Source organism: Capricornis sumatraensis, chromosome 11, assembly GCF_032405125.1.
Source record: "Capricornis sumatraensis isolate serow.1 chromosome 11, serow.2, whole genome shotgun sequence".
In the NCBI taxonomy this organism is placed as follows: Eukaryota; Metazoa; Chordata; class Mammalia; order Artiodactyla; family Bovidae; genus Capricornis; species Capricornis sumatraensis.
Genome location: NC_091079.1, coordinates 12,150,960 through 12,175,738, shown reverse-complemented (window position 1 = coordinate 12,175,738; position 24,779 = coordinate 12,150,960). Strand labels below are relative to the sequence as shown.

General features: G+C 40.0%; 1 protein-coding gene across 1 annotated transcript in view; it reads left to right on the top strand.

Moving 5' to 3' along the window:
* ADGRB3 (adhesion G protein-coupled receptor B3) overlaps positions 1–24,779 on the top strand; it is an 878,910-nt gene that overhangs the window by 429,802 nt on the left and 424,329 nt on the right. The window contains exons 10-11 of the mRNA XM_068984093.1: positions 5,491–5,559; positions 10,666–10,774. Of these exons, the coding sequence (XP_068840194.1) occupies positions 5,491–5,559; positions 10,666–10,774 (178 nt within the window). The remainder of the gene's footprint in view (positions 1–5,490; positions 5,560–10,665; positions 10,775–24,779) is intronic.

Below are 24,779 nucleotides of genomic sequence, written 5' to 3'. Positions count from 1 at the left end.
GCTCTTACCTGTTGCTGGGTGAGTTCATGGTGGTTTTGCTGGGGTGCTCGTGCCTGGGTGCAGAGACAGAGAGAGTCAGAGACTGTCATACTGATTCTCCAGGTTTGGGGGAACACCAGCTCACAGAACAGAGAACAAGGGGCCCTTCAACTAGATAGGACCCCTTCCTTCACGTCACATTCTTATAGGTGATTACTTCCATGGACTGGCTGTTTCCTTCTTCCATGAATTTTTTGCCAGTCATGAAGGATGACAGTATTGGTAAGTGAAAGATAAAATGGTCTAGTCAAGGCTGTGATTTTTCCTGTGGTCAGGTATGGATGTGAGAGTTGGACTGTGAAGAAGGCTGAGTGCCGAAGAATTGATACTATTGAACTGTGGTGTTGGAGAAGACTCTTGAGAGTCCCTTGGACTGCAAGGAGATCCAGCTAGTCCATTCTGAAGGAGATCAGCCCTGGGATTTCTTTGGAAGGAATGATGCTAAAGCTGAAGCTCCAGTACTTTGGCCACCTCATGTGAATAGTTGACTCATTGGAAAAGACTCTGGTGCTGGAAGGGATTGGGGGCAGGAGGAGAAGGGACCGACCAAGGATGAGATGGCTGGATGGCATCACGGACTCGATGGACATGAGTCTGAGTGAACTCCGGGAGATGGTGATGGACAGGGAGGCCTAGTGTGCTGCGATTCATGGGTTCACAAAGAGTCGGACACGACTGAGTGACTGAACTGAACTGAACTGAACTGAACTGAACTGAACTGAATCAGAAAAAAGTAAATAAAGGGCCTATGCAGACCTCATGTGCTTTAGGGGGTGGTGGTGATCTGAAAGCCTTTTTGAGGAAATGGCATGTAAAATATGTGTGGAGGGCAAGGAAAAAAAAAGGAAACAAAAAAAACGGCTCTTTGAGTAAACAAACAGACAGCAAAATGGTTGAAGAAAGGGAGCCACATTGTATGGGTCCAGAGGCTGGGTAGAATCATGTTTGGGATGTGCTGAGTATTCCGCTGAGCCTGAAGTAGAGAGAGTTGGGGGCAGGATAGCTCAAGAGGGGGTGAAGAGGCAGGAAGGGGCTGGATCACACTAGACCTGCAGCTGCTGTCTGGACTGAGGATAGACGACTGTCCTGAGGTGTTTATCTCAATCCTAGTGGAGTGTCCCTGCGTCCCTGCTTGTCTTTGAAGCTTTTCTTACAATCCCCTTATATTTCTAGTCGGATCACCACAGTCCATGAAAGTGTTCCATTCTGCTAACTAACTCTTACTCCTTCGAGCCCATCTATGTCGCTCAGTGCCCAGGCATTTGCTGCTGGGTTGAAGGGAGGAGAACATGCTTCCCATGGCTCAGATGTTCAGATCAGGAGCCTCATCTACAGCTCTCCTTCTCTAAGGAATTCAGCTAAAGCCATGTGCTGAGATGTGCTTCAGTATATTTATAGAAAATCATAGATAGTCCCTAAGAAATTTGTCAAGTGGAAGCCAGACAGGCAAGAGCAAAGAATTAGTTAGTTACTGCTTTCCATAAAAGTGAGTGTCCTTTTAGCCTCATGTGGCTAAATCTAGGACTTGCACTTTGAATGTGTCAGGGACATCAGCGCTTCTCTTTGTGACGTGCATTCCTTGTGCTGATTTTCAGAATACTTCCTGCCCAGGACAAGCAGAGTCCTGCCTCCTTGACTCGGTGCCCACACTGTTTGGCACAGGGCCTGCCATGCAGTGGGTGTCTCACCATCACAACTCTGAAACCCCTCCCAGGGGAGAGCAGGAAGGAGAGTTTTCTGCTGAACGAATCACGGGCCATAATGTGGCTGTAAATACAAATCATGCAGCCAGTCATAAAAAAGATAGCACCAAGGGGATAAAATCATAAAGCTTCCGTATATCGAGTACTTAGCTTGTGTCTGATAACTGTGTGGAGAATGAGCTCTGAGCTTCACAAGTGCTCTGCCCAGCAGCTGTTGGCATCCCTGCCTTACAGAGAAGACAAGCGGTGGTGGGCCACATAAGACCATAACCACACAAGTAATAAGTAATAGGGGAATTTTAAACTAGGTTAGCTAGTTCAAGCTCCAAACTCAGACTCTGCCAAGGACTCTCAATTTTCAAATTGGTGTAAGTCAGAGATCAGAGCTTGATCAAAACCAAACAGAAACCCACTGTCAGACGAACTTCCGGGGCTAAGGGACTTGATCCATAATTCATCAAAAGAGCGATCTGACCACAGTTAGCAGCACTCTTAAAAAAACTACAAGGAGCGCATCTGCTGCTGTGGCAGCTTCTTTATATTTTTCTCAAAAATTCAATCCAGTGACCTAAATGTTATATGAGTCCCCTCTTCAGAATTCTCTTCTGTTTGGTTTTGCCTTGATCTCTCACACTGGTCTTTGAGCAGAGGTCAAGGTGAATTGATCTATTGAAATACATTTTTCCTTTATATATTTTTTTTAATTGAGGTATACTTGATTTATAATGTTGTGTTGGTTTCTGCCGTACAACAGCATGAGTCAGCCGTAAGTAAGTGTTAGTCGCTCAGTCATGCCCGACTCTTTGCGACCTCATGGACTGTAGCCCACCAGGCTCCTCTGTCCATGAGATTTTCCAGGCAAGGATGCTGGAGTGGGTTGCCACTGCCTTCTCCAGGAGATCTTCCCAACCCAGGGATCGAACTTGGGTCTCCTGCATGGCAGGCAGATTCTTTACCGACTGAGCTATTAGCATCCTCTGTATGTGTACATATATCCCCTCCTTTATGGACCGCCCTTCACTTCCCTTTCCCACCCATCTAGGTCATCAGAGAGCACAGAGTTGATCCCTGTATTAGACAGCAGGTTCCCACTTGCTGTTTAACATTTTACACCTGGTAGTGTATATATGTCAACACCACTCTCAACTCATTCCCCCTTTCCTTTCCTGCATTCACATATCCATTCTCTATGTCTGTCTCTCCCCAGTTTTCCAGATTCCATACATACACATCTTCCCCAGTGTCTGTGAGACAGATTAGAGCAGGGTCAACTTAAAGGAATGATGCTTGAGTCTTGGAGAAATGCAGGTATACTGACTTTGTAACTCTGTTATTTCCTACTAACCACCTGCTGTGGAAAAGGCATTGCATGTGAGGAAGATACACTAAGAAACCGGAAAAGTTCAATACCCCCATAAATGCCTACTCACCCCCTCACCTGGGATGTTCTGACTTAGCCCCTGTGACATGCTGCTGCTGCTGCTAAGTCGCTTCAGTCGTGTCCCACTCTGTGCGACCCCCATAGACTGCAGCCCACCAGGCTCCTCCGTTCCTGGGATTCTCCAGGCAAGAACACTGGAGTGGGTTGCCATTTCCTCCTCCAATGCATGAAAGTGAAAATTCCAGTGACCGGCATGTCCCCACAACTGGCTGTTTCCAAATCTAAGCCGCAGGAAGATGGAAGGAGAGCTTTAGTCTGTGCTATTTCCCCTCGCCAATAGAGTCCAGTACTATTTACTGGCTTTGGAGAGTGGTCCAACAGCCTTTCATAGACTCTCAGCTTGCTTGAACGTATATTTTAAAAATTAGTGTTTTTTTACATTATGCTCTCTGGTGATTTTGAAAAACCTAACTCTGAATTTATCATTTTGATCAAGGAATCACGTGTGCTCGCACTGGCCTTGGCATACAGCACAGAGTCACTGACCCTCTCTGTTAATAAAACATGTTCTGTTAAATGCTTTCCCAGAAATGGAGATGTATTTGCACAAATTGCTTCCCATTCATGTGGCACCCTCGTTAGAAGCGGGTGAATTTTTTGTGAGAGCTGGCAGGGGCTCAGACACAACCAGGGTCATGGACCTCAGCTCTGCTCACTGGTGTGAACAGAGATACAATCTGCAACTTTTGTCTCATCAGCATCATGTCCCCTGCTGAGTTCACCAGCCACAGGCAATCTGAGAACTCTGAAGGTTAATTCTTTCTGCTCCTATGTAGAGTTACAATTCAGTGGACAGAGCTCTTAAAATGTTATCACTCCAACCAGAACATTTTAAGTGGAAAAAATGGCTGGTAGTACAAAAAGGTTAAATGAATTAGAAAACTGGTCTCACACAGACTTGCCTTTTTTTTATTCTTTCCCCAAGAGTTGCATAAAATATTCTGTAACTTTTATTGAGGCTGTGACTCAAAACATGTTTCAACCATGTGATTGCCAGGAACCATTAAAATAAATAGCACAAATAGGGCAATTAAATATAGATACTAACAGATTCAGAGCACAGGAGGAAATGGAGCAGCTTTGTTTTCCTTCTAAAAACACCCAGGTGAATTTATTTAGAATTTGAATAAAGGCCTGTTTTGAAAAGCCAGCTGGAGAGGGAGGAGGGCTAAGGAGGTGAAAAAGTTCTGGCTCTCACCCCCCACCCCACAAAGGGAGACCTCTCCCAAGCGAATGTATTGAGTGGATCAGTGAGGCAGTGATCCTGCTCCAGACAGACTAGTTGGAAAAGGTGGGCTCCGAAGCAGCACGGACCACCATCCGTGTTGCTTTACACAGACATCGCAGGTTCACTGTACACTTCCTGGGCCTCCCGTGACCCCTGTCACTGGCACCCTGGTTTTCTTCTCCTGGCCCCTTATTTTGAGGACAGGGAGAGGATGAGAGGAAGGGGAGGTCCATCCTTGGTAACCACCCCTCGTGTAGGCGCCAGGCACTAACGCCGCCCATGTGGCTGTGTGACACAGAAAGTGAACCCTGCAAGGTGCCTGCCTGTCTGGCAAGGGGACTCTGAAACTAGTGGTGAGCACTCCCAGGACACGATGCCGTCAGTGGGTTCCCAGCGGGTCATCAGGGACATGGGGGAGGGCAAGGATTTGGAACATCCCCAGGACCACATGACCATTCCTTCCTTGGTTCTGACTTGCTGCAAGGGACAGGGGAATCAAAAGCAAGGATTTGGAAAGAACCAAGATTTACTGAGTGCTTTCTATACCAGGAACTTGAAAAGTTGCATGCCATCTTTACGATATGTAGTTGTAACCATTAATATAGCCAGAAAAAAGGGCAGAGCCAGGGTCCACTGAGGAAGGCTTCACTCATCAGCTGTGCCTTCACTGTCTTGCCCTTCAACACAGCTGTGTGAGAGGTGAACGTGGGTCCCAGGGAAGTGGGCCACTTGAATCAGACAAACATGGAGCTGTCTTACAGGCGCTCGCAAAGAGGGCTTCTTTGTAAGGAATAATCATATGGTGGCATGAGACAGCAGAATCAGGGACAAATAACTGAGAGAAAAGAACTGTTGTATGTATTCTGATGTCTTCTGAGGTGGATAGATGTGTAGGAAGGTCACTGGAAATCCCAGGATCTTGAGGGAATCCTCAGAGATCTTCCAGGATAGTATGTTGGTGTCATCGAGCAATATGGCAAAGTGTTTAGACCTTCGGTGCATTATCAGTCCAAATAGATGTTGTCAGCAAGTATACTTCCTCATGTAACATTAAGTCTGTTCTCTAATTTAATTTACAGAACTTCTTTCAAATAGTTAGCAACCTTCTCGATGAAGACAACAAGGAAAAATGGGAAGATGCACAGCAGGTAAGACCGGGTTGTTTCAGAACTTAAAGTGAAAGTGGCTAAATCAAGCTTCTTAATCTGTGAAAAAAGGAATGGCTTGCTATTGAGAGAGCATAAAATGAAAATTTTAAGTCATTCTAGGTTGTTTCATACTAAATTTAGAAAAAACAAGTAACCTCCTTTATCATAACAATCTATGGAATGAATGATATTTAAAATGTGAAAAAATAGTGTAGATTTAATATCTAACTTTGAGGTATTAACAGATAATGACTATGCAGCTTGGCCATCATTTTCTTGCCTGTCTACAGACGATAGGGAAAACAACGAATCTAAAAGGAGACATTGCAAACTAAACTGTGGGGTTTAGTTTAACTAACTAGTTAAATCATTAGTATTTACTGAAATGTTATGTGTAATCTGAATTATGTATAGAGATGTGTATTTTGATTCAACACCAAGAGTTGTAAAAATGAATTCTTATTTAAAAAAATGTAGTCTGCTTTTTTCTCTTTCTGCTAAGCATTGTAACTGTAGCAAATAGCCTTACCGGTTTAGTTATTATTTTAAAAATGCCATTTGTGTCATACTGACTGATGCATGGTTAATAATATTTTTTCTTAAACACAGAAAAAGTGGGTTAGAAGTTAACGAAGGGAGAATAAGCATATTTTTAAAAACCCTGTGGAAATTTAACTTAACTGAATGTAAATGTCTTTAAGTTTTCTGTTGATACTTGACCCTTGTTAAAAAATCCAAGACAGCAATGCAGTATTGAAACTGAAGAGTATTTACTGAGGTTCAAGGGGGCTCTTCTCTCTGCTTTTCCTTTTGTAATCATGCTCTGGGCCTTCAGCAGTAAAGCTCACTATTTCCATCATCATAGGAACTCTGAAAATAGTCCAGCATGGTCTACCTCGTTTTCAGGTACACGTGCTGTGCTTCTGGCTGTAGCAAGAAAAAAAAAAATCACTGCTTAATCTCAGGCCCTAAATCTATCTTTTCCTACTACGTTGAATTATATACTTGCCCTTGGCTTCCTTCTAGAGGCGAACCTCCTTTACTCACTGTGAGAAAATGGTGTCTCTCGGTAGAATACACTGCAAAGGCTGAGTGCATCAGAATTCTGGTGACTATTCACTATGGATATATTTAGATCAAATGAATACTACCCTATTTAAAAGAAGACTACAATTCATCAGATGGTATTATTTACGATGAGATTCCCTACTTGAACAATCAACGAACAGTGGCAGAACCTTTTGTCAATGGAAAATCCTAAATTCATAATCTCCCTATTTACTTGTGATTTTGAGTTAGCTACATTTTTATCTTTTAAATATATTTTCAGTAGTGATTATCTTTAATACTTCTTTGAAACAACTATTTGAAATAAATCAACTATTTTGTAGCAGTGTTGTCATAAATGCACCCACGTAATAAAAGAATCTGCAGGTTTTTGACACTAAGGGTGAACTCTTTGAAAATAAGAGCTGTTTAAAATCTACAAAGAGAATTGTTTATCTATTTTAGAGGAATAGCTCAATAAAACATAGCTCTGGGTGCACTTGGAAAACTAGCTGCATAAAATGGTAAATATTGAAGTCAGAAGGGTTTTGCCATCAAGAATTCACACTTTTGGACAATAAACTGTCATTTCAGAATTTTTTTTATGGCACATCAGCCCCAGTTATGAAGGACCATTATGTTTAGCTAAAGCATCCTACTAAAAACACTGTATATATGTTAGTCACTCAGTCATGTCCAACTCTTTGCACTGTAACCTGCAAGGCTCCTCTGTATATGGAATTCTCCAGACAAGAATATTGGAGTGGCTTGTCATTCCCTTCTCCAGGGGATCTTCACAACCAAGGGATCGAACCTACACCTCCTTCATGCAGGTGGATTCTTTATTACCTGAGCCACCAGGGAAGCCCAAAACCTCAGGATACTAAAGTAGGGGAAAAAAGGCTGCATTTTACAAGTAGGGGAAAAAAGGCTGCATTTTACATAGCACTGTTTTATAGATCAAGATAGTAGTTGGAATGGACGGGTCATTTTCAATCATGATACTGTGATTGGCATTTCTTTGTTGTCCTGAAAGCTCGTGTGTCTCTACAGGAGTGTGCAAACTGTGACCATTGGTCCAAATCCAGCCTGACACCTGTTTTGTAAATAGTTTGGGAGCATAGTCACAGGATCTATGGCTGCTCTGGTACAGCAAGGACACAGCTGGGTGTTGGAACAACAGACACTCCATGACCCACAGAGCCATTCTCTGACCCTTTACAGGAAAAAAAGAAAAAAGAAAAAAAAAATATATATATATATCCGCCCTTGTTCTATGATATTTGAAATCTGTTTGGAAAATATAAACAAAACAAAATCTGCTACAAACAAAATCTGCTGCCACCCTAGAAAAACCTCTCCCCAAAGATAGATGACAAAGAAAGTTTTATTATTGAACAAGCATTAAGCCAGAATGTGGTGTGCATCACTGACAATTCGCCAAGAGATACAGAGTAACTTCACCCTTTCAAACAGCCAAACCGGATGCAAGTCATTACACTCTGTCCTCAAGATAAACAGTAACTAGTTCTTGCTTAAGTGGATTTTCCAGTACTCTTGCCTGGAAAATTCCATGGATGGAGGAGCCTGGTAGGCTGCAGTCCCTGGGGTCGCTGGGAGTCGGACACAACTGAGCGACTTCACTTTCACTTTTCACTTTCCTGCATTGGAAAAGGAAATGGCAACCCTCTCCAGTGTTCTTGCCTGGAGAATCCCAGGGACGAGGGGAGCCTGGTGGGCTGTCGTCTATGGGGTCGCACAGAATCAGACATGACTGAAGTGACTTAGCAGTAGCTTAACATCATTTGTCACAGGCAGTTCATCCTAAATTCACTTGACAATTGGGATGACCATCTTGTTATTTAATTGACTTTATCTAAAGAAAAAATAAGCTCTTGTATCTTAATGCCTGCAGACAGTTTTGCAACTCTGAATTAGGACCCCAAAAGCAATGCAAGATAGAGCCCTGCCTTCCCTGATGACCACTTTCCACTGAGAGACATCCCTGGCTCTTTAAGTTGGGAAGAAGCTATTTAGCTTTCAAAAATGTTTACATACATTTCAAAGAAGACAGGAGAAGGCAATGGCACCCCACTCCAGCACTCTTGCCTGGAAAATGCCATGGACATAGGAGCCTGGTGGGCAGCAGTCCATGGGGTCGCTAAAATTTGGACACAACTGAGTGACTTCACTTTCATGCATTGGAGAAGGAGATGGCAACCCATTCCAGTGTTCTTGCCTGGAGAATCCCAGGGACGACAGAGCTTGGTGGGCTGCCATCTATGGGGTCGCATAGAGTCGGATACGACTGAAGTGACTTAGCAGCAAAGAAAACATAGAAAGGATCTAACAATTACTCATTTTCTAATACTCCAATGCTTTTGGCCATCCGAGGTAAAGAGCTGACTCACTGGAAAAGATCCTGATGCTGGGAAAGACTAAAGGCAAAAGAAGAGGGCAACAGAGGATGAGATGGTTGGATAGCATCACGATTCAATGGACATGAATTTGATCAAGCCCCGGGAAATAGTGAAGGACAGGGAAGCTTGGTGTGCTGCAGTCCATGGTGTTGCAAAGTGTCAGACACAACTGAACAACAACATTTTCTAAAGTAAATGCTCCTAAGAAAAGGGAGAGGAGCAAGGGGTTAATTACAGAGGGAGTCTCTTCTCTATTTTCAACAGGGAGAATTTAAGCCTTTTCTATTTAATGTGTGTTTACACATACTACACATACTCACAGACACATACACCTACACAAAAACAAGAAAAAATACAGTAGCAGGAGGAAGTTTGGAGCTGATGGAAATGTCCTGTACGTTTTTGGAATGGGAATGATGAACTGTCAGAATTCATAGTTTATGACTGTAACTGTAGGAATGAAATAGCATTTCTCCCCAAATCTTCCCATAATTAAAAAAATTACAGCTATCTATGCCATACATCTATGCCCTTGTTCATGTCCTCAGCTATATGTAAGTCTATAATGCATTTGAAGTGTCTGTTTTTGGATTGGTGCAGCCACAGCTCCTGTAAAATATACATACCGTTCTACTGGCCACCCTGCCCAACATGTCTTTCTGCTAATCAGAGTGTCCTTCTGCACAAGCTTTTGCGAATAGGAAGCCACTAAGACTGTCTAATCCACTTAACTTTTTTATGGCTAGAAGCTGCAGTGAAGCTGAATGACTAAAAGAAATGAACCTAACTTCAAAAGACTTTCTGCTTTAATATGGTTATATAATGTGGGCTGAATTCTTCAGCATGATGGGTTACACATGCTAAAATTCATGTGTCTTTTTAAATGGACCTCACATTCCACTCGTTATGAGCTATTGCCAGAATCAGGTCATCTGTTAGCAAACACACATCTGTTTCCAGCGTTGTGAAGTGTCTGGTGTTGGCTATCTTGTGTATGTACGTGTAAGATACCTACACTAGAGCTGATACGATCTTGCAAGTATTGCCAGCATTATTATTGATACAGTGGCTATTATAATTATTAGAAATGTGGCTCTCACAAGATAGTTATTTTCCAGTGAACTTCACAGTATGTAAATATTTATGATAGTATTGATAATTGGTTTTTTTCTCTCAGGGTTCATCATGTAGATCCTAAGTTAAAAGAAGAAAATGTAAAATGCCCTCAAATTTATTATTTGAGGTTGTTCTATGTTTGTGGTTGTTCTATGTTGTAATTAGGTGAGGAAAGGAGCCCATCAAAAGTGAAGACATGCTACGTCTAAGTGTACAATGTTTTAGATTTCTTGAGTCACTTAGATTTATGAAGTGTCAATCATGATATCATATCATCTCCAGAGTTCTTGTTGTGTGATGTTTGCTATCATTCTCAACTACTAGTTCAAGAAATACTACTATTAGGTGGTTTAAAAATTAATAAACATAAATTTAAGAAGTAACAAAAATTACAGCTTTGCTAGTTGTAGAAACGTGTTCAAATAATCAGAGCATATGATTTCATGTGTCATTTTTTAACTCGAGTTATGTTTTCTGTTATGTAGATTTTTTTATTCCATCTAACCTTTGTTTATTTTTGTAGATTTATCCAGGCTCAATAGAGTTAATGCAGGTGATTGAAGATTTTATACACATTGTTGGAATGGGGATGATGGACTTTCAGAATTCATACTTAATGACTGGAAATGTAGGTAAGAAATAGGATGTTTTCCCAAAATCTTACTGAAATTTTAAAAAATCATTGCAGGTATCTGAGCCATATATTTCTAAGTGTCATACTCATTGCTATATCTTTGAGTAATGTGGATAATGTATTATGGATACTTTGTGTCTGATTTTTCTATGGGCGAAACAACATATGTGTTATACACACATACACACACACACTTGCACGCATATGTGTGTATGTATACATTTACATAGACCTACTTGTATTTATCTGCACAGAAATATACCAAGCATTTATTACTGTCCAATCTCATGTTGAAAATATATAGTATATGCTGTGTGATTATATAAAGAATAAACCTTCGTGGGCTTCTGAACACTGTTCTCAAAGATGAGGAGCCACTTTCTTGCTGGGTGTCCCATGGGAGTGCTCAGTCTCCATGGGGGTGGGATGACATTTGAGAGACCTTTAGGGGTCGTTGTCACAATGCTGCTGCCACTGAAGTTTTCTTGAATGAGTCCTTGGACAGCACGTGTCTCTCAGATCCTTCTGTAGTAGATCCATAATGTTAGCATAGGTAAAATTGTAGCATCTTTCCTCCTTTAGCCACCTATAGCACTGTCTTCCATAAGGAGACATTACACTGAGAAGCAAAACCGCAGGTCCGTTTGCTGCTGCTGCCTCCAGCAATTATGTTAACTGAATGGCACATTTCTCTTTGTGGTTAAAAGGAAAACTGCAAGAGCAAAGAAATATTCTTCCTAAATAGTATATGCATTGCGTGAATACAGGTTTATAGTTCTGTTTCTTTTTTTTTTTAATTGGAGACTAATTACTTTACAGTATTGTAGTGGTTTTTGCCATACATTCACATGAATCAGCCATGAGTATACATGTGTTCCCCATCCTGAGCCCCCCTCCCACCCCCCTCCCTATCCCATCCCTCTGGGTCATCCCAGTGCACCAGCCCCAGGCACCCTGTCTCATGCATCGAACCTGGACTGGAAATCTGTTTCACATAAGATAATTTACATATTTCAATGCTATTCTCTCAGATCACCCTCGCCTTCTTCCACAGAATCCAAAAGACTCTTGTATACATCTGTGTCTCTTTTGCTGTCTCACATATAGGGTTATTGTTACCATCTTTCTAAATTCCATATACATGTGTTGGTATATTGTATTGGTGTTTTTCTTTCTGGCTTACTTCACTCTGTATAATAGGCTCCAGTTTCATCCACCTCATTAGAACTGACTCAAGTGGATTCTTTTTAATGGCTGAGTAATATCCCATTGTGTATATGTACCACAGCTTTCTTATCCATTTGTCTGCTGATGGACATCTAGGTTGCTTCCCTGTCTTGGCTTAAAGGTTCCTTAAAAAACTGGAAAAAAAAACTGGAAATAGAACTGCCATAAGACCCAGCAATCCCACTGCTGGGCATACACACCAAGGAAATCAGAATTGAAAGAGACACATGTACCCAAGTGTTCATCGCAGCACTGTTTACAGTTTTGTTTCTTTAAAGCTTCCTCTCATGATGTTACTGGGACTCTCGTTTTCTTTCACTTGTCATGTTTCTGCAGTCTTCACATAAAGACCCCTGACTGTAGGTAATGATGTACTTAAATCCATATATCTTACCTCACATTCGTATTCATAAGCTTTGTAAGTTTTAGTTTGCAGATCAGAAAGAGACCTAACTTAGTAGAGGGATTAACTAGGGGAGTTCAACTGATATAGCACATAACTTCCTTATCGTTATGGCATGGTGGTTCATTCTATACTTGAAGGTCCTTTAGAACTACAGGGACTCATTTGACTCTGAGATATCTTCCAGCAGGGTAGCCTCAACTTGTAACAGGTATGGATGGTTGACTACCGGCAGTATTCTTCAGTTGAGAAGAACCTGTATAGTGGAGTACTCGAAGGTCTGGAGAGGGTTCCCTGCCCTTAGGCCATCTTTATGCAGCTCAAGGTCTTATGAGTTAGAAAGAAACTGAAAGTGTTACTTGCTCAGTCTCGCCTGACTCTTGTGATATCTTGGACTGTAGCCCGCCAGGTTCCTCTGTCCATGGAATTTTCCAGGCAAGAATACTGGAGTGGATTGGCATTTCCTCCTCCAGGAGATCTTCCCGACCCTGGAACTGAACCCAGGCTTAGATTTATGTCTTATGAGTTAGACTTATGTCTTAGTCCACTTTCTGGAGGTGGCGGAGACCCCAGACTTCTCCCCAGAGTGCATGTCTAGCATCTTGTGCTGGTTCAAGGATGAAGGGAGCAGTCTTTGCTATGAGCAATGAGAAAAAAAAAATGACTGAAAATAGTATCTTTTCAGTAAGTTCAATTCAGAAATGAGAGAAAATTCAAATTAAATATCCATTCAAAAGTGTCTGGGCAAAGAGAGGAAAGGTAATGTCTCTGGGAAAAGGAGGTGACATGTTGGTCTGTGAATTGGGGGCACATGAAAGGAAAACCCTCCAGAGATTTGGGGTTGCCGATCACTCAAGATGGAACCACTCATCGAAAGGACTATGACTTTTGAGGGGAGGAAGGAACCAGGAAGTGTGCTATGTAAAATTGGACAATTTGCAAACTAATTTACAAAGAAAAAAAAAATAAAGGGTAAAAGCAAAGAGCTATTGTTTTCTTGATTTTTGTAAATGTTAACATCTAATTCTAAAATGCATTACTGACTGAAAGTATTATCAGATCAAAACATGGCAGTGATTCAAAATGTGTTTGGAAAAAAACTTAAAAAAATAGAGCCAGTCTTAGAGTCTAGTAACTAGGCTGTTTGAATAGTAGCATGTCAAATTCCCTGTGTTACTTGTATTATTTACAACAAAAATTCCAAAAATAGCCATCAATTGCAGATGTTTATTCCTCTTTACCTTTCTTTTGACTTCCCAAATAGATTTTTGAAAACTTTGTGTATTTTTTGTATTAAAATTAAGCTTTACCGAGATTCGCCTACTTCCTTTATCATTATTGAAGAAGTATATTAAGCTTGGTAACTCAAAGCAGTTTAATGTTGCAAATAAAACCAATATCATCCTATATTGCCTTCAGCTTTGTGTAAGGACAGTGTGGTTGTCTGGCCTTCTGCTCGCTTATGCAGCACTGACTGTCCATATAAGAAAAGGTTATGTCCTGTGCATAAATATCCCCCAATTATTACACTAGCCAGAAGAGATTTTATTCATTGTTATTGTTCCAAATACTAGCACAGGAACTGACTTACTGTTGTTTGATGACCAGAAGAAGGTTATCCTCAATAATATTTAAGATTTTTCCAAAGAATATCCATATATTAGTGAGAATTCTCCAGAGAAACAGAATCAGTAGAATATATGTAGATACAGGGAAATAGATTTATTTTGGGAGACTGGTTCATGCAGTTTCAGAGGCTGAGAAGTTCTGAGCAAGCCGGAAGCCAGGAAAGATGACGGTGTTGTTCTAGTCCAAACCTGAAGGCTTCAGAGCCAAGAAAGCCAATGGTGTAAGTCCCAGTTTGAATTTAGAGACCTGGGAATCAGGAGTGCTGGAGTCTAAGGGTAGGAGATGATGAATGTTCCCGCTTAAACAGAAAGCACATTCTCCCTTCCTCTGCATTTTTGTTCTGTTCAGGCCCTCAGTGGATGGTATGATGCCCACCTGCATTGGTAAGGGAGATCTATACTTAGTCTGCTGATTCAAATACTAGTCTGTTTCAGAAATACACATACAGACACACCCAGAAATGTTGTTTGACCAGCCACCTGGGCATCCCTTAGCCCAGTCAAGTTGACACATAAAATTAGCCATCGCAACCCAGTTATATCAAGTTGGAGGATACCAATAATAATTACTTACTATTCATATTCTTCATGTTATCATATTTGATACTACTATATAAATAAAACATGACAATACTATCTTATCAGGTATGTCCAATGTTTTACAACAAGGACACCAGAGAGAATAATTTGCAGTGACAAATTGTGAAATGTGTGAGTTAGCATTCATTTTATATCCTAAGTCCAAATATTAATTATTCAACATGAAACTTAAACACACATGCCAGCAGCCCTCCAAACACACACACAGCATGTTAGTGAAAAATAAAGTAGTAATTAATAAAGTTTGCTTATTCCTTCTGGCTATTCTTGTTTAGTGTGTTAGAGTAAGACGCCACAAAGAACTTTAAAAGATCATCGTGTTTTCAGAGATTACAATTTTTTTTTTTTAAATAAAGCCAGTATGCACAGCCTCCTCACTTTTCTGGGAATAGAGATAAGCTCAAAAAAAGAGTTAAATAACCACATATAAAAGAAAGACCATATGATTAAGAGTCTCAGAACCTTGCTGATAGCTTAGTTTATTTCAACTTTAAATATAGGTTCAGTATTTCTGTTTTTCCTGGTTCCCGGTTTAGGTATAAGGGTTTAGGAGCAGAGATGGTGCTGTTAGGATCACATACATAGCAAATGGAATAGCTGAGATGATGAAAAAGAAGCTCTGAAAGAAATTAGCAGGGTGGAGTTGATACTGCCTGTGGGAGCAGCACTGTTTATCAGAATAAAAGTTCCTGTAATCGATTAAGATGGCAGGAAAATGACTGACATGTCTTAGAAAGAGTTAGACTTTCTTATGAAATAATTCACATGAAAACTTTTGAAGCTCCTTTTATCTGAAAAGTGTCCCTACCTGTATCAATGTTTGATAACTGAAATGCTCTTACATGCTAAAAATCTGTGAACTTTTTCGTATAAATGTAGCATGTTTACTGTGGGAGGGAACAGGTCCCTTGCCCTGATCACTTTCTCAAAAGACTTGTGACCTCAAGAAGAAGTTTATTAACATAAGATGGGAAAAATATTCTATGAACAAAGATGTTAAACAAGCCAATGAATTTATAAGGTAATTGAATATTTTTTGTATGTCATGTGTGAGTATGACATTAAAATAGACAAATGATAAGTTGTAATGAATAAAATTTAGTGAGCAATTAGTAAACACTATTAAATAGCTTATGTAATTACTGAATAAATGAATGAATATGAAACATTGATGTCTACAGAGAGACTTAAATTTTAGTACGCCTCAGTTTATTAAACTGTTATATTCTAAATATACTGTATGTGTTCTAAATATACTGAATAGGTAAGTTATTGGTTTTTTTGAGTAAAAATCTGAATTTTTAAATATTTTTTAAAAAATATTATTATCAGTTACCTCAGTGTGGCTATATCTTACTATTATTTGCATTAAAGTTATTTTTGTTCAAGAAAAATATGACTTGAGGAGTTTAAACTGACTTTTTACCCTTTCTCTTCAAACATTTTCTCCTTTCTTCCTTTCCGCCCCATGTTTCATCACTTTCCTGAAATGCCTCTCAGAAAAACCTTCTGGAATCTCCCTATGGCCAAATCAAACCTCTTCTCATACTTCAGCCTCAGGTCCCCTGTGCCTTGTTAACCATTCTCTCATGAAACTGTCCATTCTTTTAGCATTTGCATATTTATTATAGTAGAAAATAGAATTTGGGGATGAAAGTCAAACTCATGACTCAGAACTATTTAGAATTCTTGGAGCCAGTAGCATAAAGCCAGTCACTGAGCAGGAGATGGGACACTGTTTGCAGTCCCAGACAGAACAGGGCGTGTGCAGTCTCACACGACCAGAGTGAGAGGGCAAGTGCGTGCGTTCCAGCTGCTCTCAGTTCAGTTCAGTTCAGTTCAGCTGCTCAGTCGGGTCCAACTCTTTGCGACCCTATGAATTTGCAGCACGCCAGGTTTCCCTGTCCACTACCAACACCCGGAGTTCACTCATATCCATGTCCATCGAGTTGGTGATGCCATCCAACCATCTCATCCTCTGTCGTCCCCTTCTCCTCCTGCCTCCAATCCCTCCCAGCATCAGAGTCTTTTCCAATGAGTCAACTCTTCACATGAGGTGGCCAAAGTACTGGAGTTTCAGCTTTAGCATCATTCCTTCCAATGAATACCCAGGACTGATCTTCAGAATGGACTGGTTGGATCTCCTTGCAGTCCAAGGGACTCTCAAGAGTATTCTCTAACACCACAGTTCTAAAGCATCAATTCTTCAAAAGCATCAGATCATGAATATGCTATCTAGGTTGATCATAACTTTCCTTCCAAGGAGTAAGGGTCTTTTAATTGCATGGCTACAGTCACCATCTGCAGTGATTTTGGTGCCCCCCAAAATAAAGTCTGACACTGTTTCCACTGTTTCCCCATTTATTTCCCATGAATTGATGGGGCCAGATGCCATGATCTTAGTTTTCTGAATGTTGAGCTTTAAGTCAACTTTTTCTCTCTCCTCTTTCACTTTCATCAAGAGGCTCCTTAGTTCCTCTTCACTTTCTGCATGCAAGTCACTGCAGACGGTTTTATAGTTTCCTGTTTTATTTTTAGTCATTTCCATAATCACTTCAAGGAACATCTTGCGTTTGCCTTATTTATTGGTAAGAATACCCTATTCTTTAGAAATTACTTGTTTTAATTTTGGACATAAAACCTGAATTGTGTTCACGAAACTGAATTCAATGATCAGTGATGTGAGGCATGTTGCAGTCTACTGACTGTGTTCAATTAAAAATGAAAAGAATTTATCTCTTAAGCAAAGCCTTTCCTCAGTGATCCATGTCATTAAAATGTATGAATGATCTTACAAGGATAGTGCAGTCTAGTTGTGCCCCTAAAAGGATTTTATAGATGAATAAAATACCAAGTATACATTGGTATGTGGTGTCTTGTAAACCAAACGTTACAGAGATTCATTCCTAGAGATGCTGTTCCATGCCAAGAATTGGAAAATTTTCTTAAAGAAAGAATCATTTAAAGTATACCATGAAGGATGGCTGGATTGTTGACAGGGTAGCAATCTGAGGGACAGTGAGTGGCAAGGAGGTGGTGACATTCCAGAATGTTCTTCCAGTGAAAACAGAATAGAGTTCTCAAAGTTGAGATAGTGTTTAGAGGCTAAGTGGTCTATTTTGATAAAGATGCCCATTTACGGAAGTCAAGGAAATGAGACTAAGTTGGAGAGGCCTGCTGAGGCCTGGTGTAAGACAGTTTCTGGTTCTGAAGAGAATAGGGAGCTCCTGAGGCTCGGCCAGATGCAAGAGTTGTGCCCCGGAGAGACACCAGTTACAGCAGCAATAGAATTTGTTGAAACTGAGAATGACTTGAAGACTAGAAGGTTTTTTATAATATCCTTTTAAATAACATTTTTATGATCTCTCCATGCAGGAGATAATTAAGAGTTGATCATAGAATAGAACCCAAAACGTGGTCACTGGTTTGAGTCTCTGAAGGTAGAAACGATGGCATTCCATAACTGAATGAAGTGTCATAAAGAAGGAAGGAACTGGAATCCTATTCATTCAACAAACATTTGAGAATGTCTTTTACATATTAGTGTTTAAATGCAAATGTACCTCTCCAGTGAAAAATAAAATTTAGTCTTGTTGCCAGTTTTAGGAATGTCAAAGAGGATCCTCCTATGTGGATCTTGGCTCTTGGTAAGGACGCAAAGAATCTGAGGTCTTACATGTGGCAAAAACAAGTTTATTAAGGAAAGAAAAGAAAGAACACCTCAAGGGAGAGGCGGGCCAAGCCAAGAGAGACACTGGCTTCAGAAGGATGAGGTATGGGGGTTTTCAAGAGAGGGCTTTTACATATTCATCTAGGCAGGTGTGGACTGACCATTTGGATTGACAGTTACAAGCTACATAACAACAGGCTCTATTGTGCATGCTTTTCCCATAATTCAGTCTGTAATATAAGATATATGTATATATAGAATATTTATGAATGCTTAATGGGCTCCTGGCTGTCTAAAGTCACTGGAGAACACAGCAGCACATGTCCAGGAGTTGGAGAAGGCCCTGTGGTTAGATTGTATCCATTTTGTGCCTAGGGCACCTGTACCTGAGTTGGAACAGTCTCTGGTTATTTTGTAGCGTATCTGTGAGCTCTCCTGGACTGCACTGGGACCTGTCTGAGATGGGGTTTAAAGATCAGCTTGAATCTGCGAGGCTACCCCTCCTTGCTCATGCCTAACTTTCTACTTAACAGTCTTAGGCTTTGGTAGAGAAGCAACAGTTATATACGCTTGGTAGTCAACTGCAGAGAGGTGATCAGATCAGATCAGATCAGTTGCTCAGTCATGTCTGACTCTGCGACCCCATGAATCGCAGCACACCAGGCCTCCCTGTCCATCACCATCTCCTGGAGTTCACTCAGACTCACATCCATTGAGTCGGTGATGCCATCTCATCCTCTGTCTTCCCCTTTTCTTCGTGCGCCCAGTCCCTTCCAGCATCAGAGTCTTTTCCAATGAGTCAACTCTTCACATGAGGTGGCCAAAGTAATGGAGTTTCAGCTTTAGCATCATTCGTTCCAAAGAACACCCAGGGCTGATCTCCTTTAGAATGGACTGGTTGGATCTCCTTGCAGTCCAAGGGACTCTCAAGAGTCTTCTCCAACACCACAGTTCAAAAGCATCAAATTCTTTGGCACTCAGCTTTCTTCATAGTCCAACTCTCACATCCATACATGACCACTGGGAAAACCATAGCCTTGACTAGACGGACCTTTGTTGGCAAAGCAATGTCTCTGCTTTTGAATATGCTATCTAGGTTGGTCATAACTTTTCTTCCAAGGAGTAAACGTCTTTTAATTTGATGGCTGCAGTCACCATCTGCAGTGATTTTGAAGCCCCCAAAAATAAAGTCTGACACTGTTTCCACTGTTTCCCCATCTATTTCCCATGAAGTGATGGGACCAGATGCCATGATCTTAGTTTTCTGAATGTTGAGGAGTGATAGTTGAGGCCAAAGAAGCTTTTTCAATTCTCAGAACAGGAAGAAGAGGGTAAGAAGGAAGATGATGCCTGTGTGTGCACGTGTGTGCTGAGTTGCTTCAGCCATGTCCGACTCTGCAACCCTATGGAGAGTAGGCCTCCAGGCTCCTTTGTCCATGGGATTCTCCAGAAAGAGTACTACTGACTATGTGTGGTGATGGATGTTAACTATGCTTATTGTGGTCATCATTTCACTAAATATAAAAATATTGAATCATTATGTTGTGCACTTGAAGCTAATGTTATATTTCAATTATATCCAAATAAAAATTTTCTCTATGTATGAGTATGGAGAGATCTCTAGAATATATTGTCACCTGGAAAAGTAGATATAGTAATAAACCAGGTTAAGAAATATACTTTATGTTCAGATAATATTTACACATTTTACTGGAAGGAAATCATGTAAGATATTGAACAGAAATCAATGTCGACGGGGAAAATAAAAAAACAAAGAATGGTTGCTGGTGTCAGAATAAGAATAGTCAGAGATAGTCAGTATAAAATGTTCCAGAGTAAGACAGTAGAAAATCAATGTCATGTAATTAACAGGAGACAGAGAACATGTCAAAATGAATACTGTAGTTAATATGAATTGCTAATAAAGTTCAGAACAGTAGAATTAAGAAACATCTTGCATGATAGCTGATGGTGTAACATAACAGTTTTACAGGAAAAGTGCATACCCAATGAACAAGAACTATATTTCCAAGCTCTTTAGCTTGGAAATGGATTCACCCTTAACATTCTGATACAGTTATCTCTAAGGATTTACTTTGCACAGATCAATGTCACTTACCACTGTCTCACAGCTATTCTTTCAAAACTATTCAAAGTTGGCAATATCAAATAAAAATGGAATATTATTAGGCTAAAAAGTCTCAAAATATATGTTATAATTATTAGCTTTATTAAGGAATTTCAGAAGTCACTCGTATATACACCCTAAGAGAATATTCTGAAAAGTATAGTTTCCATTTTCCCTTGTTAATCCAATAAGGCCAATGCCTTTAAAACATTAACGTTAAGACACTTTTCTTTGCCAAGCTAGATATTGCTGTCTGTTCTTGGTTTAGAAATACGAGACACTGGGCTTTTCATAATGAGCATTCACGCTTGATATTTTCTGGAATCGAATCCAAATTCAGTCTCAAGGATGGCATAATACAATTTTGGCATCTCCTTTCTCTCCACAATGCTGTCTCATCAACATCACATCTATGTTAATTCTTACACTCACAGATAAGTTTAATCATTTCGTTAGTAGAATATCTTGTTCTTCCATTGAGAAACCCACCTTCAATCTGATGATGTAATTATAAAAATAAAGTGGCTTCTCTTTCTAGGTTTATTTTCCTGTCACTGTTTCCATTTGTTGTTTGTACATCTCCATCACTTGTTTCGCTTTCTTTTTTTGAAAAAACAGATGCCTGTAGTCAGTTGACATCAAGCCTGAAAAATACAGAATTTAACATCTTTTTGGTTGTTTATCTGTAGCACCTGATGTTGGTTAAGTCAGCTAGACTTGAGTCTGAAAGTGTCAGATTCTACCTCATCTGCCTGGCTCACTACACTTTTTCTTGCTAGACATGTGAAGCATGTGGTATGTGTTTCTTTAGGTCAGAAAGAACAAACTAAAAATACTTGTCTTTTTTTGTTTTTTTTTTTTTTAATGATGCTAATGCACCAGTTTCCTTGAGAAAATAGATAGTTCAAACATTGTTTTTAAAACTATGGTTTGGAATGATATACAGCATTGAGTTCTTTGAATAATTTATCATTTAATAGGAATTACCTTATTGCATTTTCTATGATCCAATTATTACAAATGGTTGGGAGTGAGTGTCTGGGGAGGCTGCTGAGAAAAGGTCATACCTGATGCTTCTAGTGGCAGGAAAGACCTACTCCTCCTGGGGATTTCATGCTCTCCTTTCAACCCAACTGAAACCCCTTCAGATTCTCTCTAGTGTCAGTATACTAGTCTGGTAATAACTCGTGGATTTAATTGGTGTTAAGAGAGTGTCAGGTTCTGTTCTAGGTTCTGGGGATTTCTCAGTGAACAGACCAGATGAAGCTGTTGTTCTGTGGAACCTGTGTTTTATAGCAGAGACAGAGGTCAATCAAGCACTGCCTAACATGCCCAGTGATACTAAGTGATATGAAGACAAGTAAAGGAATCCATCAGGAGGGGTCAGAAAGGGGAGAGAGGAGGGGGTGGATGGTGGAGAAGTGCTAATTGAAGAGATGCCCTGAGTGTGTGAGGCGTGGTGACCTGTGGTGACAGAACATTTCCAGCAGAAGGAATAAGTACAGATGTCCTGATGTGTCCTTGTGCTCGACATCTTAGGAGCCTGAAGGAGGCCAGTGATGGGGGGTGGGGGTGGCTGACAGAGGGGCCGTGGAGGAGCTGGAGTCAGAAAGGGGCTGAGGACCAGACCCTGGAGGGCTTTTGACCGTAAGCCTGAACTAGATGCAAAACCACCAAAGAATCTGAGCCGAAGAACCAGACCAGATTGATGCCTGTCCTGAAAGGACCCTTCTGACTTATGGAGACAGTTGAGGTTATGAATGGACATGCAGAGATGGGAGGGTAATTATTGTAATAGGCCAGGCAAGAGAGCTCTGTGCTTTGGACCTGATGCCAGTGGAAATAATGCAAGAAGTCAGATGCTGGAGGTATTTCAGTGGTTGATCTGACCAAGTGTCCTGACAGTTAGAAATAGGGTGTGACAGAGACAGTCAAGGAAATGTCTCCATTGTGTCTCCAAGAACCCAACAACAAAAATAAGACAAGTTGATTTCCAAATCTGTATACTATAAACAAACATCTAAAACTTACTTCAATGACCATGTAAATATCTCCACAGTTTAGAATCCAAAATAAGTTGTTTGATTTATTTTTTCCTAAATTCTTTTCATTGAGATGTAGTTGACATATAACATTGTATCAGTTGAAGGTATACAACAATGATTTGATATGTGTATTTATTATGAAATGATTAAGGTAATCATTTCAGTTAACATTCATGACCACAGTTGCAATTTGTGTGTGTGTGACTAGAACTTTTAGGATCCACTCTCTTAGCAAATTTCAGATATATAATAGAGGTTGTTTAGCTGCCATGTTGTTTCTTTTTCACGTACTCTTGCTTCTTGAGGCCAACACAGATACTTGCTCTTACAGTTTAAGCAGCTTTACCCGTTGAAGCCATCAGCATCCTGTCATCATTACAACCTCTGACTCCTTGGTCAAAATCTAGAATGAAACTGTTCCTTAAGATGACTTTTTAAAGCTGTCAGATTGAGTTGCCAGTTAACATATTAAATAAATTCTACCTTTCCTACCATTTTTGTATTTTTCTCTTCTGTTTATAAAGTCACGGGACCTCAAGAATGAAAGAACACTTATGAATCAACTAAGTCCAGCCATAAACTTGTTAGTCCATCTTACTTCAAGTACTTTGCAATTTTAAAAAGTTTTTTGGCACATAAAAAATAAATAAGTTTATTATCTGAGTTGGAAAGGTCTTTGCAAGGCACTTTTTTTCTCTCCAAATAAAAAAATATTATTTTCTAGTAGTAATACTCTCATAATTATAACTGTGGACCTTAACACAGAAAATTCTTATCATGTAATTGTGTTTCAAATTAACAGTAGAACTGTATTCTTTTATAAGTCAACTGAGGTGAAAATAGTTACATCATAGTTACATAGTTACATATAATAATAGTTACATAGTTCCAGGTTTATCTATCTGATCTGTTTTATATATCCATACTCATGAAGTCATTTTAAAATGTTTCTTGTCCCTGAAAAAACTCAAACTAGAAAACCTTGTTAATAACTATTCTTTCTCATTTCAAGTAACCCAGATATCCTAAACGTTTTCTCCAGTGTCCCTGTGCTGTGCCAACTCTTAGCTCTAGTCCTGACTACTGCTATGCTATAAATCTCTCATGTGGTCTCCTGATCTTAACAGCGTCTGTTACTTTTGTTGTTGTTCAGTGGCTAAGTCGTGTGCAACTCTTTGGGACACCATGGACTGCAGCACGAAAGGCTTCTCTTTCACTCTCTCCCTTAGCTTGCTCAAACTCATGTCCATTGAGTCGGTGATGCTATCCAAACATCTCATCCTCTGTCACCCCTTCTCCTCCTGCCTTCAATCTTTCCCAGGATCAGGGTCTTTTCCAGTGAGTCAGCTCTTCACATCAGGTGGCCAAAGTATTGGAGCTTCCGCTTCAGCATCAGTCCTTCCAATGAATATTCAGGGTTGATTTCCTTTAAGATTGACTCCTTTCCTTTAAGATTGACTCTTTGATCTCCTTGTTTGTCCAAGGGACTCTCAAGAGTCTTCTCCAACACCACGATTCAAAAGTGTCAGTTTTTCAGTACTCAGCTTTCTTTGTATTACAACTCTCACATCCATACATGACTACTGGAAAAACCATAGCTTTTACTATATGGACCTTTGTTGTAGAAGTGATGTCTCTGCTTTTTAATACACTGTCTCAGTTCGTCATACCTATTCTTTATCCTAGTTCAATTTACCATTAAGAAAGAATAGAATCTTTTCTATTATGATTTATTACATGATATTGAATATAGCTACCTGTGATATATAGTAGGACCTTGTTTATCCATCCTATATATGATAGTTTGTATGTACTAATCCCAAACTCCCAAACCATCCCTACCCTACTCCAAAAGACTATTAACAAGATGTATATATTCAAGAAGAAAGAATAGAGAGTCAGCATGTTGCTACTTTGGCATATCTCCTTTCTTATAATACCTTATATATACATTATCTGACTACACATTTTAATGAAAATTCCCTAGCCATAAAGTGACTGTTATTCTAAGGAACTCTTTTCAGTGGAGCCATTTGAGTACAATGCATAGGAAAATGGTTTTGTTAGTTTGTTTCTACTTTTATTCCTCAGGCTTTCCAGGAAATGTTTTGGTAAAGCATCCCTAGTATTAGAGTGCTTCCCAAATTAACTACTTCACAAATGCTCCCAATGCAGCCTTGCTACCAGAGCGTTAAGGGCACCCACGCAGTGTGATCTCATCAGTGCTTCCCGTTCAGAGTGGATGCATTTTTATCCCTTGGCATCTTAGTAATTGAAAGTTAAGGATTGGTTGCATTATCTT